Consider the following 20,151-nt stretch of genomic DNA (forward strand, 5'->3'; position numbering starts at 1 on the left):
AATACAAGACAGAATTCATTCTATTTATAAATGTATATTTGTGTGTGTTTGTGTGTGTGTGTGTGTTATGACCAATTTCCAAGAATTCCAAATAGCCTCAAGTAAAGTTTCTTATTAATAAGTCCTATAATGTTTGTTTAACTCCAAAGTGGGATTTGATTTGTATTTAAAACATCATTAAAATAATTTCCTTATAGTCTTCACAGTACAATAAGTATGGCTTTTTACTCTTTGCTATTTCACATATTCTGAAAGGGCTTAGGGGCTCGCATTTGAATGAGCAAAACAAATTTTAATATTTTTGTCACAACTTTTAATTGATTGTTTTATTTATTTACATTTCATATGTTGTCCCCTTTCCCCATCTCCCCTCTCAATACCCCTATGCCATACCTCCTTGACTTTGTCTTTAAGGGGGTACTCCCCTACCCCATTACCAATTCCTGTCTCACCCCTCTAGCAACCCCCTTCTCTGGGGCAAAAATTCTCCTCAGTGCCAAGCACCTCCCCTCCCTTTGATGCCAGATAAGGCAGTCCTCTGCCTACATGTCTAGCAAGAACCTTGGACCGACCGATGTATACTCTTTGGTTGGTGGATTAGTCCCTGGGAGCTCTTAGGAATCTGGGTCATTGATATTGTTGTGCTTCCTCTGGTGTCGCAGTTCCCTCCAGCTCCTTCAGTCCTTCCCTAACTCTTCCATTTGGATCCCTCAGCTCAGTCCAATGGTAGGCTATGAGGATTTGCATGTGGCTTAGACAGGTGCCGGCAAAGCCTCTCAGAAGACAGTCATACAAGACTTCTTGGCATCAGCAGTAGTGTCAGAATTTGGTGTCTGCAGATGTGATGGATCCCAAGGTGGAGTGGTCTTTGGATGGCCTTTTCTTCAGCCTCTGCTCCTTGTCCTTGTGTTTCTTTTAGACAGGAAGAATTCTAGGTTAAACATTTTAAGATGGGAGAGTGGCTCCTTCCATTAACTGGGGACCATGCCTGTCTATTAGAGGTGGCCTCCTCAGGTTCTATTTCCCCTCTGTTGGATGTTTCAGCTATTGTCATCCCCATTGGGTCCTAGGAGTCATTTTGTATCCCTAGCATCTGGGACTTTCTAGTGGTTCCCCTGTTCTCTGCCTGCCAGCGCTAAATAGTTCTATTTATTCTTCTGGCACTCTAGACTTATCTCCTGTCTCTTCCCACATCTGAACCTGCTTTTTCCCTCCCCATGCCCTCTCCCACCTATTCCCTCTACATCCCATGATTATTTTGTCCCCCCTTATAGGTGGGATTGAAGCATCCACACTTTAGCTTTCATTCTTGTTAAGCTTCATATGATCTGTGAGTTTTATCATGGGTATTCTGAGCTTTGAGGCCAATATCCACTTATCAGTGAGCAAATACTATATATGTCCTTTTGGATCTGAATTACCTCACTCAGAATGATATTTTCTAATTCTATCTATTTGCCTTCAAAATTTATGAAGTCTTCGTTTTTAACAGCTGAATAGTATTCCATTGTGTAAATGTAACAAATTTTCTGTATCCATTCTTCCATTGAGGGATATCTGGGTTGTTTCCAGCTGCTAGCTATTATCAATATGGCTGTTATGAACATAGTGGAACAAATGTCCTTGTTATATATTGATTTGTCTTTGGGGTATATGACCAGTAGTGATATCATTGGGTTTTCAGATAGAACCATTTCAATTTTTGAGAAACTGCCAGATTTCCAAAGAGTTGGACCACGAGTGTCTGCTGTAACCTAAGTGTGTTTTTTTTTTTTTTTTTGGTTCTTTTTTTTTCGGAGCTGGGGACCGAACCCAGGGCCTTGCGCTTCCTAGGTAAGCGCTCTACCACTGAGCTAAATCCCCAGCCCCCCTAAGTGTTTTATCTTAGCCATTCTGATTAATGTATAGTGGAATGTCAGGGTCATTTGGATTTGCATTTCCTTGATGACTAAGGATTTTGAACATTTATTTAAATGCTTCTCAGCCATTTGAGATTCTTCCATTGAAAATTTCTGTTTAGCTTCGTATCCAATTTTTAATTTGGTTATTTGATATTTTTGGAGGTTAGCTTCTTGAGTTCCTTATATATTTTGGATATTAGTCCTCTATCAGATGTAGGGTTATGAAGATGTTTTTCCCAATCTGTAGGTTGCTGACTTGTCCTGTTGACGGTATATTTTTCCCTTACAGAAGCTTTGCAGTTTCATGAGATTCCATTTATCATTTGTTGATCTTAGAGCCTGAGCCACTAGAGTTTTGTTTAGGAAATTTCCCCCTGTGGTGATGAGTTTGAGGTTCTTTCCCAGTTTTTCTTATATTACATTCATTGTATTTGGTTTTATCTTGAATTCCTTGATCCACTTGGACTTGACCTTTGTCCAAGGTGATACATATGGATCTATTTTTATTTTTCTACCTACAGAGTGCCAATTAGAACAACACCATTTATTGACTACAAAGCAATAATGATAAAAACCACATGGTATTGGTACAAATGGTCAAGTCAACCAATGGAATAGAATTGAATACCCAAAAATAAACCCACATTATGGACACTTGATCTTCGACAAAGAAGCCAAAAATAAACAGTGAAATAAACAAAGCATTGCCAACAAATTGACTATTTATGCAAGAATTAGAACAGTTTGAAAGACTTCACTTCCACTTTTTACATTCTCATCTCTATTTCTATGCAGACCAAGTTCTAGGCATCTAGGGTATTTGTTCTAGGCATCTAGGGTAATTCAAGCATTTGGGCTAATAGCCACTTATCAATGAGTGCATACCATGTATGTCTTTCTGTGATTGGGTTAGCTCACTCAGGATGATATTTTCCAGTTCCAACCATTTGCCTACGAATTTCATAAAGTCGTTTTTGATAGCTGAGTAATATTCCATTGTGTAGATGTACCACATTTTCTGTATCCATTCCTCTGTTGAAGGGCATCTGGGTTCTTTCCAGCTTCTGGCTATTATAAATAAGGCTGCAATGAACATAGTGGAGCATGTGTCTTTTTTATATGTTGGGGCATCTTTTGGGTATATGCCCAAGAGAGGTATAGCTGGATCCTCAGGCAGTTCAATGTCCAATTTTCTGAGGATCCTCCAGACTGATTTCCAGAATGGTTGTACCAGTATGCAATCCCACCAACAATGGAGGAGTGTTCCTCTTTCTCCACATCCTCGCCAGCATCTGTTGTCCCCTGAGTTTTTGAACTTAGCCATTCTCACTGATGTGAGGTGAAATCTCAGGGTTGTTTTGATTTGATCATGTCTTGATTTGATACGTGAGAAGTGTTCCCCCTATAAAGTTACAAAATAACCTTTTTTGTTAATATTTATATTTTTATAATTTATATTTATTTACACTATCAATTTTAAGTTACTTTTTAATAATGATAAGATTTGCATTGAGTTGTATTTCTTTTTTACATAGTTAATTTTTATTTTTTTAAATATATTTTTAATTAAAATAGAAGCATCACTTTCTACCGTCTCTTTCCTCTCTCTAGACCCTGTCATGTATCCTCTCGGCAACACCTCCCATGTCCCAAACTCTCAAATTGATAGCCTCTCTTTCTATGATTAGTGTGTGTGTGTGTGTGTGTGTGTGTGTGTGTGTGTGTGTGTTTGTGTGTGTTTGTGTGTGTTTGTGTGTGTGTCAAGTCTTGACAAATCTTTCCATTGATTTATGGCTGAGTACTTTCACAAATACTTTCTGAATGTGCCTAACTTTATAACAAGAAGTGGTTTCATACACTATGAGTTCTGTGTGTTCTTTCCCTCTCTCAGACAGACTAGTTGATTCTGTGAGGCCCAAGTTCATTACAAGACTCTGCCTTAAACAACAACATGAATAGTAATAGAAAAAGACAACCAACATCGGCACCAGGCATTCACACATACAAGCATAAACAAGTGTGTGTGTACACACATACATATATATACACACAAAAACTAAAAATAATTCAAAGTATATAGAGTATAAAATGCAAAGAAAACTGGAAGTTATATAGATGTTGGAAAAAGCTTAAAGTGAGAAAAAAAAACATTTAATGTAGTGGGAGATATACCCAGTGATTTGAAAAGGTCAAGTTATCTTTAGTTGGTAGATAGCTTGTAGCTTTGCTTGCAGAGAAATAATCCTCTACAACTAGAGAAGCTCATCAGGAAACACCGATGAAAGATGAGTTACAAATGTGACATCTCAGCATCCTTTCTCCTGATAGCCATCTGTCATTTATTTTTACAAGATCCATGCAAGGATAAGAGAGGGTTTGTATTTTTATTGTTATTTGGGTTGGGGCTGGTACTATCTGGTTTTCAAGTCCCTGTCAAATGACTTAATGAAAATTATGAATTTAATTTTTTGTAAATATGGTTAGAAACCACAATTTTTTAACAAAAACTCTGGTTTTGTCACTAAATAAAAATTACACTATCACAGTAACTTCTAACATTATTGATATCTTGAAATATTTCTCATTTACTATTACCTATATTTTTGTCTGTTATATTCATTACTAGCTCTAAATATATGAGCCTTATTATAAAAACATATATTTTAAAAGCTACATTGCTAAATATAGCTATATATAGATATAGATATAGATATATTCTAATGTATTTTAATTTATGCAAATTAAAGAAAATTATTGCAAAAGATATCTAAGTTTTAAATATATTTAAAAGTTAATAAGAAATATAACAAATAATTTTTATTAAGCCTAGAATATGTTCCTTCATTCTCATTTCTTATTTTAACATTCTAGAAACATATTTGTGTCCTTCATTAGGCTTTTAGATATTTGAGTAAAAAACTATTTTTAATGGAAGAATTAAAGCACTGTAATGGCATTCTTCTCCCATAAAGATATACCTGATTTGATTAAAATATTTTACATTATCTATTTTACTTTATTATTATTACTAGTATTACAATTAAAATCTTAAGTTATTTTGATGTGTCCAAAGGATCTTTCATTTAAATTATAGAAGTCTAAAAAGATGAATAAAATATCATGTCGCCTTATTTTATGATGTAACCTACCCATTTGAAGATCCAAACCAATAAATTGTAATATTAGACCTTCTAAATTGCATATCTCAGAATTAGAATTCTTATGTGACCAATTTTACCTCCTTATAATATATACATTGTGTTAGCACACTTGTTCTATATTTTGACAAACTTACTTTTCTTAAAAAGTTTATTTCTGATCATTCTTAAATTCATGTAGAATATTCTAGAACACAGTTCCTACTATTCTCATAAAGACCTCTGGGGTGCTGAATGATGTTCATTGCTCTCTTCTGCCAGTCTTATTTTTGTGGTAAGTGAATATATAGTCTTTCTTAATAGCACATTGATAATTAGATATATATGTCTCCAAGGGACATAATGGAAAGAATGCTTAAAATGTTCAGTACTATAGCTTTTTATCCCTAATATTTATAGGCCTCAGACCTGGATTGAATTACCAATACCTTTTGAACTTTATATTCTTGATTTATCTGATTTAGACCAACTCCTATTTCCTTTGACATCTGTGTTACTTGCTGTAACATTCTATTGTGTAAATGTCACTTTTATTTCCTCAGATGAAGTGATGAGATGAGAACTCTACACAAGCTGTGTGAATACATTGCTTGGGTTGAGCCCAGAGCATTTCCTTTTCTGTTCTAACTCTCCCTAGACCTATGGCTGGACACAATCTAATCTTTCAAGCTGGCTGATCAATCCAGCTTCTTTTGGCTTCAGAATGAATTACTCTGCTTAGCTTCAGCCTACCATTGGTAAAATATACTAATCTCGCTTTTTTCTCATTCTCTGGCTCATTCTGTCAAATCTTTGATTTGTCATTTTGTCTGTTCCTCAATTAAGTGTCACTTTCAAACATGGCTGCTTCATTCTACTAACCTAACTTTCAGTGTTAGGGATTAAAGGTGTCTACTAAGGGTATGTCTATATTTCACCCAGATCATGCTGTAATACAAAGTGTGTTTGCATTCTGACAAGATCATATCTTTGGGTATGCCAGAGCAGCCTTGTTGCTGGATTAAAACTAATTCCCTCCTAATTTTGATCCAGCCTGTGTTTTCGTAAGTCTATTCTGCTGACTCTGTTGAAATGCCTCCACTGAGGACACTCATCACCATGACTGGTGGCCTTCCTTCAGTCCCATTCATCCTTCTTTTAACAACGGTATTTACTTCTATAAGGCACCTCTCTGTCTGGACCTTTCACTCACCAGATTCATGTCAAAGACCATATCTGGATCTCTTACTCATTGTAACCACCTTGTCCCATTTAGTAGGAAGCACAGGCTACTATTTTTCTATTCCTATGTACTAGAACTTGGCTCATTATTTAATCTCCTTACTTCCATGTGCTCATCTGAGAAATGGGAAAAATACTTGATGTCCATATCAGTGGATTGGTTTTATTTTATTTTTATTTATTGAGGTGGTATCTAATAACTAAAAAAGGATGTTGACATTCAGTGTGTAATATTGCAGCCACACAAACCTGATGAACAGAGTTGGATCCCTGGAACCCATGTAAAAAGCGAGAAGTGTGATACATATCTATAGTACCAGAAGTGGCAGAAATAAGAAAGTTCCTGAAACAAGAACCAATTCTTAAAGGATATCATCTGACATTCATATGAGTGCCAAAGCACATGTGTATAGGCAAGCACATGTGTGCACAAATACAAATATTTTAGAAAAAATTATGGCTTCCAATGATTTCAAATATCAATATAGCCATTAAATTATTACTATTTTACATTAATTATTATTATCAAACTCTGTAAGATTTAATCAATTGTTTCTCTGAATGACACTTTGGCCTAGGTTCCAAGTGTAGTTTCTACTCAGTTTCATGGATTTATTTTTTATCTCTCTGAGATCCATACTACCTCTGCTGCTCAGACCGTTTAGAGCTTTGGTATTTGATTAACATTTGAATCTAAAACACCATTATGCAGATTCCCAGTGTTAAGCCATGTGTCCATGATGATACACACATCTTTCCTGCCAAACACCAGCTCCACTTCCAAACCATACCATCTGTTAGTTGGTCTGTCAAACTGGAAACTATGGAGACAGCTTTAACTTGTCCTCTCTACTCTATTTATGTGATCTATGTCCTATTTAAACATCATTTTCACTGAAAATGCACATCAGACAAAGAATTTTTTGTATAACAGTTCTAGTATCATGAGTGGATGAGGGAGGGAAAGCAGGAAGGAGAGGGAGAGATAGAAAGACAAAGAGACAGATGAAGAGATGGAGAGACAGAGAGGGAGACAGAAAGAATCTTGTTATCTCAGAATTAAATTTCCTTAGTAGTTTCTTCCAGTATCTTGCTTACAGCATTTTTGTCTCTTGTCACTTTGAGACCTGTAGTAAGAATTGAACTGAAGCCCCCACTGTCACTAGCAAACAATGGACCACTGAACCATATCCCAGGCCCACTAGAATCTTTGTTTTTGTTGTAATTTTATTTGTTTTGATATAGGGTTTCACTGTACAGCCCTGACTGGCTTGAAACTCTAGATGAAGCTGGCTTTGCTTACAGAGATCTGCCTGCTTTGAGTGTCTGAGTGCTGGTAATAAATATATGAAACAACTTGTCCAGCCAAAAATAATTTTACATAAAGTAATTTTCATTCTGTAACATTCATGCTATAGAAGTAAAATGACATTATTATGCACTTGTACAGTAGCTTGCAACTCTCCCCGTCTTTGAAATGTTTTTGTGGTTTAATTGTTTTGGGTACTGTTCCCTCACATGACCCTAAAATTCTATGACTGATAACAGCTATGATATTGATCCACACCTGTTTCCCTCTGCCCAATATAAGGTTCAGTAGTTCCATAATCTACTGAAAATGTCTTTTTGCCTTTGTTTTTAATTGAGGTTCTAATATGTCTTCGAAATTATCTTTTCTTCTATATTGTCTCTTCTATAGAGGAAAAATATAGTATAGAAACAAAGTCAAACAAAGTATGGAGATTATTGTAATTAACCATGGTGGTCTAAGATATAGTTGTGGCAACTAACAATATGATTACTGGCCTGATAATTAATGTCAGAGCCTTCACCACTATCTCTCAACTCCTTTTGTTTTCAAGGAAAATGTTATTTTTTCTTTTAATCATGAGTCAGGAATGACAGTTGATAATCATCTAGGCTCAAAGTTTTAATGAGAATAAATTACAGAAACAAAAAATATGATATCTTTCTTTGAAGTTGAATGGATTAATGAGTAATTCAGGTAAATAGACAATGAAGCCAGGAGCGGAAGAAGTCCAATTATAAAGAAAATGGATATAGTACAAACTGATTTTATACATATATATATATATGTATATATATATATATTAGTTTATAAGTGTTAATACATTACAAAGTATTACTTAAATGGACATAGAGGTAGGGCCCTATAGAAAGGAGAAACAACTGTGTAGACAAGTGGAACAAACTGAGGGACTTCTGAGAAAATAGGCAATTCCCTGCTTAGAGCACTAAGAACGAACTACTAAACTCAATTAAGGCCAAATGTGGCTATTTCCTTGTTTTCTCAAAGCTTACAACCCCCAACATAGTCTCCAATTCTTCAGAATATCCGAAAACTGGCATGTCCCCCACACTTTGAAGTCAGGACTAACTAACAATTCCATTGGAAGGATTCCTCTCATTGAGAAGTGCTCCCAGGACACTTGGGCAGACTTAATGATATTTGAGTGAAAGAGAAAAAATAAGCCACTGTGACAACCTCAACATGCTTCAGAGACTCACTTGCTATTCCTGTGTGTTAGGTAATCTCATGGGGCTTAATGCATTCCAGTATCCCAGAGGTGTGATTAAAGGAATGGAGAGTGGGAAACAGCAGACATTAGTTCTACAGAGTGATAAAACCAACATTATGGTAGTATCCAGGGATTTCATCAACAGCAAAATGAGGACAAGGGAATTGGGCCATGAGTGATTTTATTAAAACACTGGGTAAATCCAATCAAGATGCTTTAACTATTAAGCTGCCTGATGATAGAGGTTCTATGTTTGCTTTGTGGAATGCTAGCAACATGAAAGCAATAAGGGCGTGGATTTTAAAAATCCCCAAAATAGCAATACTTCATAGCTACAAGAAGGAATAACTGGAAAACACATCATAACTAAAGAACATTTAGTTTTAAACTTAAAAGAATGGCTACCATTGAATTAGCATTTGTTAGGTTTTTGCTAAGACCTTGAGTATAAGGGCAATAAAACAGGCAGTTTCTATTAGGAGGAGTGGGTCACACACATAACCACCAATGTCTAGATTATAGTAGAAAAATATACAAATGTTTGTAACTAAAACAAAAACTATTTTTATGTCTTTAAAAAATCTACCTGATACTATTTTTAGCATTCCCTATTCAAATTTTTATTTAATCCTCATGAATAATATTGCAGCATTTTATGATAAGGAAGAAAATGCAACTTGCCTAAACACCAAAATTATTTGGTGATAGATCCAGAGTTTGAATAGAGATTTGATTAGTTTACATGATAGTCAAACCTATTCTAACTCGGAAGCCAATCTTCAAAGTTTTACTTTACAACATTAAAGTGTAAAGAAGAAATTAGAGCCGATACAGAAGCTAACTTTTGTTGAGTAGTTTTTATATGCCAGACATTAGGCAGGGGTAGTCCTTCTATGTCTTACTCAATTTAAGGAGCTGACAGAAGCATTTAAATCACTTCTTAAGGGTCAATCACTAGAGAATTGTCAGTGCAGGAATCAAATTTAATTTAGGTAGCACAAATCTATTCTTTTTATGATGCTCCTTCTGATATTATAAGTCTACTAATTTCATTTTGCATAAGGCTTTGTGTCACAAAAACATTGACTTAGGGACAAAAACTTATGTTAGTGATCCTGCTCTACCATAACACAAAACGAGCCTGAATGGTTTAAACAATGGAAACTTATTTCTGTACCTTCTAGAATTCCAAAACCAGGGGTTAAAGTTACATAATTCTTTTAATTCTACTGACATTTTTATCTTAATATTTTCTATATACTATGATTAATTTTACCAACTGCTTTTAATTTAGTTAGTGTAATAGAGCCAGTTTGTCTTTAAAGCTTTGGAACTAGGATTTATGGAATAATCCATGTTAGGAATGTGGTTGAATGAATCAGCTACCTTCCACCCACTTTTTCTCATTTTCATATTTGGTGAGCATTTTAGTGACATTTATGAGTAATGAAACCAGGAGCCAAGACACTAATTGTTGAAAGTGAGACTCCTTCCAGAGTGGTAAAATCATAATCCTTCTGGTCCCAGCCTGAAAACATTGCCCTTGCCTTAGGATAGATGCCTTGTAGGGGATGGAGCTCAGTGGTAAAGTATTTGTCTAGCATGTAGAAGACCTTAGGTTTGATTCAGCCTTAAAATAAAATATAGGAACAGTATACTAAGTAATTTATGTTATAATGAAGGAAAAATGCTGATTTGCAAGTTCTGATTTGCCTTTTTGATACATATGTAAAAAAGTTGAATATATGAAGTAATCATAGCTTTGAGATCTTTTAACCAATTGAAATGTGTACAGTGACAATATCATGAATCTAAGAGTTATTATAAAAGCAAAATGTAGCACAATAACAATACTTTATATAAAGTCCAAGAAACATTAGTGAGACAGTTGAAAAGTGGTTATGTAAATTTCAAGGTTGTACAAATTCAGTGAAGGTAGTCTGTTCCCATTTAATGTAACTAGGTGTTTTTCAAGTAATGTCAGTATAGAGTATAACATTTTTAATGAGCACGTTTAGAAAATAAACTTAAGTTAGCAACTATTTCCAAGGTTCTATGTACATTCTCAGAATTAGAAACTAAAAGTTGGAGTTAGACTGTAAAACACACAGAAAAGTGTAGCTAAGGAAAGGTTCCAGAAGGAAAATCTAAAATCTTATTCTCTAAAGATTTTTTGAGTAGATGTCGTTAACACAGTCACACACAGACACACACACACACACACACACATACACACACACCTCATTTCCCCAAATTTGTTAGTCAACAAGAGGTTATAGGATAAGAAATTTCATCCCTTACCCTGTAAATGGTACTTATGGGTAAGCCATACTCTCCATAATGCTTTAGCCAGGCTCCACCATTTTGAATCATAGTTACTACTAAACAGCTACTGACTGATGAAATTTTGATGTTTGTATATTATCTGTTTACTTCAGTACAGTTACATTTCAAAGCTCTTGTAGATAGAGGTGTAACTGAAATAATTCCAAATAGCAAATACTCTTAGCCAGTCAAATGAATAATTAGAGTATGACATGAAAAATGTCTTACATCTTTGGGGTGAGTGAAACAGACTGGTTTATAAATAGAGAATTAGAGAATTGTATCCATACCAGCTGCATCTGAGTCGTGCAGTGAGAATAAGTATATAGAAGAATATCTCAGAGGAAGATACCTCAGTACAATCTGCGATGTCTGAAAGTATGCTGTGCATAGTTAATTGTCCTGCAAACATATTAATTCATGCCTTGCTTTTCTGTGTATCTGTAGAGATTCTCCATGGTAAAACATGCCACTCAGGAAAAACTAGAGCTGTGTTTCTGGACCATGGTCAGCCACATTTTAGTCAGAGTAATATATTCCTTAGTTTAAGAAATAGCCAAGTTAATAAAGATGAAAAAAAGAGAAAAAAGATAAATTGAAAAAAAATCATGCACATTTGTTGATCTACCTATTACCATTTTGGCTGAAATGTGTTATACATAATACAGTGGTAGGAAGTGGGACTAATAAGAAGACTAGTCATTTGATCTTTGGAAAGTTCAGATATGACCTAGTCATCTAAGGAGATTAGATTCTGCCCTGAAACATTATGATGACACATTATAATTTTATATTCAATCATTTGATAGAAATATATTGCTAGCCACATGAATAACTTAAGACAAAAAATTGGTAAAGTTAGTTTTAAGAGCGTAGCTCATTTAACCATTGTTATAATTTTTAGCTTTTGACATGTCATCAACATTATAAAATAGCTATGTGATAACTAATGTTTTTGCTCATATTGTCTTTGAAATCTATTGTTTTAAAATGTTAGAATAATGTGGTTTGTGTCAAATTCTTCATGGCCATCTCTGCTTCGTAGACAGGTCAGGTCTGAACTATAGGTGGGAAACCTCAAAGCCACAGCTCTAACACAGAATGGCTACTCATTCCTAAATAAAATGCAATCTCATGGCAAGTACACATCTATGGGGCCTATTTCAAATGTTTTTCTCATTCCCAAAACCAATTGCTCCAATGTTGTGGGAGAAACATTGAGTCTAGAGGAAATCTAGAAATGACGATCCTACACAAGGAAACTCGTGTCCTGAGGAGGTGGCAGGCCAGGGAACTGCTGTCAAAGAATAGACTTCTTTTCAGCAAAGGTCATCAAGCTAGAGAAGCTTTGGCTGTGCTGGGAAGGATTGTCCACCTTCAGCTGACATAGAGAAATCTGCACTGTCATTAGATCCAGTTAGAATCAAGGACTAGAGGTAGCTAATGAGCTACAAAGAAGCAAAGTGAATACCTCCCAGGTCCACTAGACCCAGTGACACACAGTCCCACATGGAGGTTTTTCCCTTCTAGTCAAATAGTGACTCTTAATGAGACAGGCACTGCAGGCTTCAGTACAAACCTGACAGCGTACAAAGAAAGCCAAAGGAAGTTGAATTCCATAGGGCAGAAATGAGAATCTAGGTCAGAGTGTCTGTCTCAACATTTTATTTTCCTCTGGGAAGTGCAGCCTGAGAAAAACATAAGAAAAAGTCTCCAACTTATTTTTTTAAGAAAAAAATGGTAATTATTTTTTACATTGCAAATCTAAACTTAAACTACATTAACAAGTCAATTAGAACATAAACACCGCAGAAGTCCTAATGTCAAAATCCGCATGTCCCTTCATGCTTAGCAATGATGTCATTAAGAAGCTGAAGTAGCTCTCTTTCCAAAATTCCCCTCTTATTTCTTATTATGTAGAATATTGTCTATATGAATCTCTAATTCAGCGTTGAATACTTTATAAGAAATACTTATAATTAAATGTTGACTTTTTAAAAATTTATTCTTATGTCATGCAATACATCCTGAGAGCAGCAGCTCCTTCTTCCCCCCTCCCCCACTTCCCCTTTCTTTTGGATACACTGATCCTCCTTCCCTTCACAAAAGAGCAGACTTCCCAGTGATAGCAACCAAATAGATGCAATAAGACTAGGCACAAACTCTCTCATGTCAGGGCTGGATGAGGCAACTCAATAGGTACCACAAATTGATAAAAACTTCAGAGACACCCCATTCCCATTGTAAGTGATTTAACAACATCTCCAACCATAGCATGCATACAGAGGGACTGGTGCAGGCCATGTAGGCTCCATTGTTGCTACTTCAGTTTCTGTGAGCCCCTCTGAACTCTGCTTAATTGACTGTGAGGACTATGTTCTCTTGGAGTCCTTCACCCCTCCGGCTCCTGCAACAGTAATGTCTCAAAGTATAGGGTGTGATGCAAAGACAGTCCTGAGTTAATAGGTGTCATTGTTAGACCACTACATTCCTTTTCTACATTCCATAGTTTTTTTAAAATGAATTTTTTAAAAAAATTCATATTTCTAAATTTGGTTCTTTTCCACTGCGTCTATGCCAGACGTGTCTCCCAATTACATGAACTATAGTTTCTTGGATTGGGAGAAAATATCACAGCTGCACATTCAGGAACTAAAGTTAAGATTAAAAATATAGTATTAAAACTTGTTGACTTTGACATGTATCACAAGGTGAATAAGCTTGCAATGCTTTCTGTGCCAGATTTCCTCTTGGTGGTATATGAGTATATATGAGCATATATGAGTATATATGGTCATATGTAATAAGTTCATAAGAATAGAGGTCTTTGCCTAATTCCTCTGCCACCTGCCAAATGGTTTTTTGCAGATTCATTCGTACTGAAATGAAGTCACATATTAGACTCCTGTTTTACATGATAGATTTCTTTCCTAATGACTGGAGTCCATGTTGAAAACACAACTATTTCCTAAGCTTTTTCTTCCTTCTATATCTTACTTAAAATCTACGTCAAGTAACAAAATTTAACTCAAGAACTTTGTAGACATTTCTCTAATGTCCTCATTTATTCCAAATTTGGACAGAATAGTGTTAATAACAACGGTTGGACATAGTTACACTTTAAATTTCTCATTTATTTGAATACATATACTTTTGTTTATTTTATGATTATACATTAATTTATTTATATATCTGAGAAAGACAGTGAAAACACCTGCACATCCACATGCTACAGTGTGCATATATTGTTAGAGGACAACTTGCAGGAGTCTGTTTTCTCCTACTGCAATGTGTATCCTGGGTATTAAGCACAGACTTCTGGTCTTAGTGATGAGCACCTTTACCCACTAAGTTGTTCAGCCAGTTCCATATCCGCTTTTTAGATTACCAGGCAACACTGTATTTTTAAAAATAAATCTAATCTATTATTTTACAAAATATTACATCAAATATATATTTAAACTGTATTAAAGTGGCTGCAAGATTAAGATAAATCAAAGTACAGAATAGAACTATTTCATCTATCCATCTGTCCCTTTCATTTAAGACAGTTTACTTGTGTCTCTGACAAATCATTTTTATTCTCTTTTTATAAGTTTAGTTAGTTGAGCCCAAGCTAATTACCAGATATTCTAAATGTATGAAATAAACACACACACACACAAACACACACACACACACACACACACACATACACGTATATACACACAAAAATATAAGTATGTTGACTTGTTTCAGTTGAAAAAGCTAAGGGGATTATGGGTTTCAAACTGAAGCTAAAATTGTTTTTTCAGTATGAATATCTTTCCTCTAACCACGTTGTTCTATATAACATGTTACATATGCATGAAGACAGTTTTAGAACATTATTTGATACCACGTTAAAGATCATGAATTTTTCAAATTTGTTTTCTTGTTTAGATAGGAACAATTGGCTTTTACTATTTTTACCTTAAACATCAAGCCCAATTTAAGATATTTCTGTGATGGACTCTATGTTAAATCAGAAAATTGCAAAGCAAAATAGCTGAGAATCATATTTTTCTAAAAATATAAAACAATAGGAAATAGGAAATAGTATAAAACCAGTTTAGGCCTCTTGGCACATTATCCAGAAATCCTCCTTTAAACTTTGTTAATTACAAAATAACTGCATTGTCTACTTGTTCCTATCTTGTTGCTTCTAATTCTAGAGATAAATAAATCCTTGAAGTTTTCTCATTGGTGTTTGGGTTGGGAGTCAAACGAGCAAGTTATGATAGGTTATTTCTCTGCTTCCAGTGAAACGAGCTAATTCAAACCAGATTAGATTAACAACAGGTTTACTGGGAAGCTGCTGTCGGGTGGGCAAGTTCACTGGCCCCAAGGACTGAGGCCAGGAAAGTTGCCATGGGGTAGAGTGGAGGGGGTACAGGAGGGAGAGAGGAAGAGCACAAGCTCACAGAAAGAGAAGAGGTGAAGACAAAGAGAAAGAGGACCTTCTGAGTGAAGGGCAGCCCAGCCTAGGAACTAGAATATTTAATGTTTGGAGGCAGAGTATGCTAGGTAGGGCTGCTGGGAGAACCTGAAGACCAGGTCTACTTAGTCCCTTGTCCCATGTCTAAAATGAAGCATGTTCTATTATGTGCTTTATATAGATAGAACTATATAGAATTGCATCCTGAAAAAATCCAAGGATCTCCTCAGAATATAGTACCAGTGTGATGGTAGTGCATGTAGGTGGCAGAAATCTGACGAATGTTCCAGCTAAGAATTATCCACTTACCTGCCTGCTGAGTTTTATGTCTGTATAGACCCAGGGCTCTGCAATTGGTTATCTCATAGTGCGCACTCAGTTGACGCTTGCTGTTCCTGATGGCATATTCTCTCTTACAACTACCTGATTACAATCTAGTTATGCTTTGATATTCTAAAATTCAACTGTTTTGTCATAATACCACTGCATTCTTTGAATCAAACTATCAGGTGTATCTGACTGGACATTCGTGGGTCTAAGGAATCAGTTGTGGAACAATGAAGTGAGAGGATTCTTTACTTCTGGGCCTTCATGGAGCTTTACCTTGATTCCCTACTCATATTTGTACATCTTGGAGTTAAGAGTACTGACTATGTTGTCTATGGTATACTGATAATCATAACTACCTCGAAAATATAAGAGATTTCAATGGAATAACTTATAAAAAGCCCTGGTATGATTCCTCTCACAGATGACTGTCAATCTTAATCTTTATTTTTCATTGACTTTAAAAGATGCCAAAATATCATGGGGACAAGCCCAGAAAGTCTCAAGCTTAATCAAAGAACTACAGGAAACAGAAAAACTGGGAGTCAAAGAGGTGACCTTCCCTAGGGAAAAGCTTACCAATTGGTGGTCCAGTAATAATCAGTCTGCACTGAAAGTACTCATACAAAAAACATTATATGAACTCAACATATTATATTTTAAAATATATAAATATATACAAATACATATATAAATGTAATAACAATTGCAAAAAAGGTCATAAATTTGAAGAAGGGGAGTTATGGGACATTTTGGATAGAAAAATGGGAAAAATATTTGAGTATAAAAATATATTCTCGAAGATAAAAATGTAAAAAAGATAATTATATTATCTTCTTCAAAGAGAATAGTCTTTGCAATTATTCACATCTTTAACTGTTCTTTGATTATATAAGATGAAAATTAAATGTTTTCTCATATATATACACACATATATATACACATTTCCTCACACAAGACTCAATACTGGTTGAGAATATAGCAAGTATTTGCACTTTAGAATATCAAGAAATAATTCCATAGCTATTAACATATGATATAAAACACATATTTTATATAAAATAATACTTTATATATTTCTATGGTATCTATATATCATGCAGTATATATGATATATGTGTTTATATATTTTATATATAGATGTATATGTATACTATGAATAATCTTCATGTATGTTATTTGACTAAGAAAGAAAATTGCCTTATATAGGTTGTGTTAGCACAACATAGTATCTAACACATATATATGTATATATATATATATATATATATACATGTATATACATACATACATATATATGCATTCTATTATATGTTTAATACTTTGAGTAGGTAAAAAGTCCAAATAGGGTAGATACAATGTTTTGTTTTATTACTAAAATATGGGGAAAGATAAAGGAAATCATCTACATACAGAAAGGGAATGTGTAAAAAGAAAGAAATAAGATACTGTGTAAGAACCAAACTTGCTCTGTCTGTAAGCAGTGGAAACCAATCTATCCTGGCAGCCATTATACAGCTACCAGAAGTAGCTACCTAAGAAGAAATCCTGATGTTCTGATCACCTTCTTCTAGGCCCAATTAAATTTTCTACCAAGTCATCATGGCAAGGGGTCATATAAAAGATATCCTAGGTCTGTGTGATCTGGTTGTAATAACACACCATTGATCCCTCTGGCTGGAATACAGACATGCCCTTAGTATACACTTTTAATCGCAAACAAGGAAAGTTTGTAGGAAGAAGCACCCATGTTTGAAATTGAGGTCTAATTAAGAGGTAGACATAGTAATGAATCAGAGAAATACTTAACAGAATGAATAAATACAGGATATGGCCAACTCTTAGGAGAACAGCAGAAGAAATAGATACTTAAGAGAACAGCACAGGAAAGACAGTACTTAAGGGAGAAATACAGAGAGAGAGAGAGAGAGAGAGAGAGAGAGAGAGAGAGAGAGGCAGAGACACGCAGAGACACAGAGATAGACACACAGACAGACAGACAGAGATTGAGAGAGTGAGAGTGCAATTTTTACCAGTACAGTTTTCCAGAGGTAAGTTGCAGGTGAAGACAAAATGACCCAGAAACTAGAAGGAGCCAGAAGATTGGAAAAGATTGTCAGAGTTAGTTTGAGGCCATGCAGAACAATTCAGTGAAAAGCCAAGAGATGCTAGTTTGAGTCAGTCATCTTGGAGAAGAGTTTGAGCCAGAAGATCTGAGCTAAGCCAGCTATCCAGAGTTCAGAAAGAAACAGAATGGGTGAACTTATCAAGCAGTAAGCCATTGAGATGACAAATGCTTCTGACGAATAAAAGACACTTTTACTAACATGAGCAGTACAGACCAAACTCCCACAATAGGATCTTTGGAGGATAAACCATATACAATCCACAGCAGTAAGAAGAAATTATCATTCAATGAGATTCAAGGGGGAAGAGAGATAGCACGGGAAAAAAAACGTAGATAAGTACTTACTAATACATTATGTGAAGGTAAGTGGTTTCAAACACATTATGTGAAGTTATGAGTAAATACTGAACAGAAGACAAGTTGGTATGCTGAAGAGATTTTTCTCACTTGTACTGACAATAAATATCTTAAGTGTTTTGCAATTGATGAACACTTGGTTTCTATACACAATGGAACATCCAGCCATAGAGAAGAATGAAATCTGCTATGGTTACAACATGAATGAGGATGAAAAACATTGTACTATGTAAATAAGTTAAGCCCTGACTTGTAAATACTATATCACCTTACTTTTAACTGGGAAAAGGAATAACAATCGAAATGTAAATAAGAAATACCCAAGTTAATAAAGATGAAAAAAAGAAAAGAAATTGAAAGTAACAGGGTAAAGGTAGGAATCAGAGCCTGGGATAAGAAAAGAAAGGAAGAGAAGAAGGAAGATCAGTTGACTGGTATTATCATAATCAGTTTGGAGAAAAATGTTCTGGTTAGATAAGATGAACTGTACATTTTGAAAAGCTAGAAGTAAAGATTGTTAAATTTTCAACAGAAAATGAAAAGATAAAATAAGAAACAAAGATATAACAATTTGAACATTGTATAATATATGCATATTCTGAAACAGTTTGTTCTACCTTTCAGTTATGATAAAAATTCTTATTGTATCTAATAAATGCCATTCTCTTATTTCAATATTTCTCTTTGTGTGTTCATCTTCATACAGGCAACTATGGAGAAAGTGGGATGGAGGCTTTCAAAGATATGTCAGCGAAGGAAGGGATTTGCATCGCCCACTCTTACAAAATTTACAGCAATGCTGGGGAACAGAGCTTTGACAAGCTGTTGAAAAAACTCAGAAGTCATTTACCTAAAGCCCGGGTGGTAGCTTGCTTCTGTGAAGGCATGACAGTTCGAGGTCTGCTCATGGCCATGAGACGCTTAGGTCTAGCAGGGGAGTTTCTACTTCTGGGCAGGTAAGTGGCAATGGAAAATTAATACCAAAACTTCTTTGGCTCCATTATTTTGGTGCATAAAAATTGCTTCATTAGAATTCTAATCTATGTACCAGAAAAGTATAACTATCACAAAACATAAATCCATAGAAAAAATGGACAGTGAGTGCCTACAGTATGTGCAGATTTGTAATGAAAGCAGAGAAACAACTATGACAACTCAAGAGTCGTCAGTCCTCAAAATCATAATATCATTATATAAACTAGTTTCTTAAATGTTTAGTAATATTAAGAAACATATATATGTTTATACACACTCACATATATATATGTATATATAGATATATAGATATATATCTTGTTGGAGTTACTTTTTAAAATGTTTTTAAACATCTATATACAAGCTTGCTTTTAATATAGAATTGTAGAATTGGGGTTTAAAATGAGGTTTCATTTTCAATATATTTGATAGCCCATTTCCTGATGTGCTACATTGACACTAGCCAAAGTTCTAAAACACTAGATTATAAGAAGGTTGACTTTAATTATTCAGAGATTTCACTTGATTGACACTTGATGATTATTCTGTGATATACCTAAATGTACATCCATAGGATTAAATATATATTGTAGGATTTCCAGAGAAATAATAAAAACAATATGATATACATATGTGTAATATAAAAATGCATGTAATTATATGTTGAAATATATGTGTGAGATTCATGAATGTGTGAATTTTATTATGAGTACCTAATTCATATGATAAAGGAAGGAGTAGACTAATAGAAGCTATACTTGGA

General features: G+C 34.8%; 1 protein-coding gene across 6 annotated transcripts in view; it reads left to right on the top strand.

Moving 5' to 3' along the window:
- Grm5 (glutamate metabotropic receptor 5) overlaps positions 1-20,151 on the top strand; it is a 561,776-nt gene that overhangs the window by 206,516 nt on the left and 335,109 nt on the right. For all 6 annotated transcript variants that reach the window (NM_001439436.1, NM_017012.3, NM_001439437.1 and 3 more), the window contains 1 exon segment: positions 19,120-19,369. In NM_001439436.1, the coding sequence (NP_001426365.1) occupies positions 19,120-19,369 (250 nt within the window).

The sequence above is a fragment of the Rattus norvegicus genome, chromosome 1 (assembly GCF_021556685.1).
Source record: "Rattus norvegicus strain SHRSP/BbbUtx chromosome 1, alternate assembly SHRSP_T2T, whole genome shotgun sequence".
In the NCBI taxonomy this organism is placed as follows: Eukaryota; Metazoa; Chordata; class Mammalia; order Rodentia; family Muridae; genus Rattus; species Rattus norvegicus.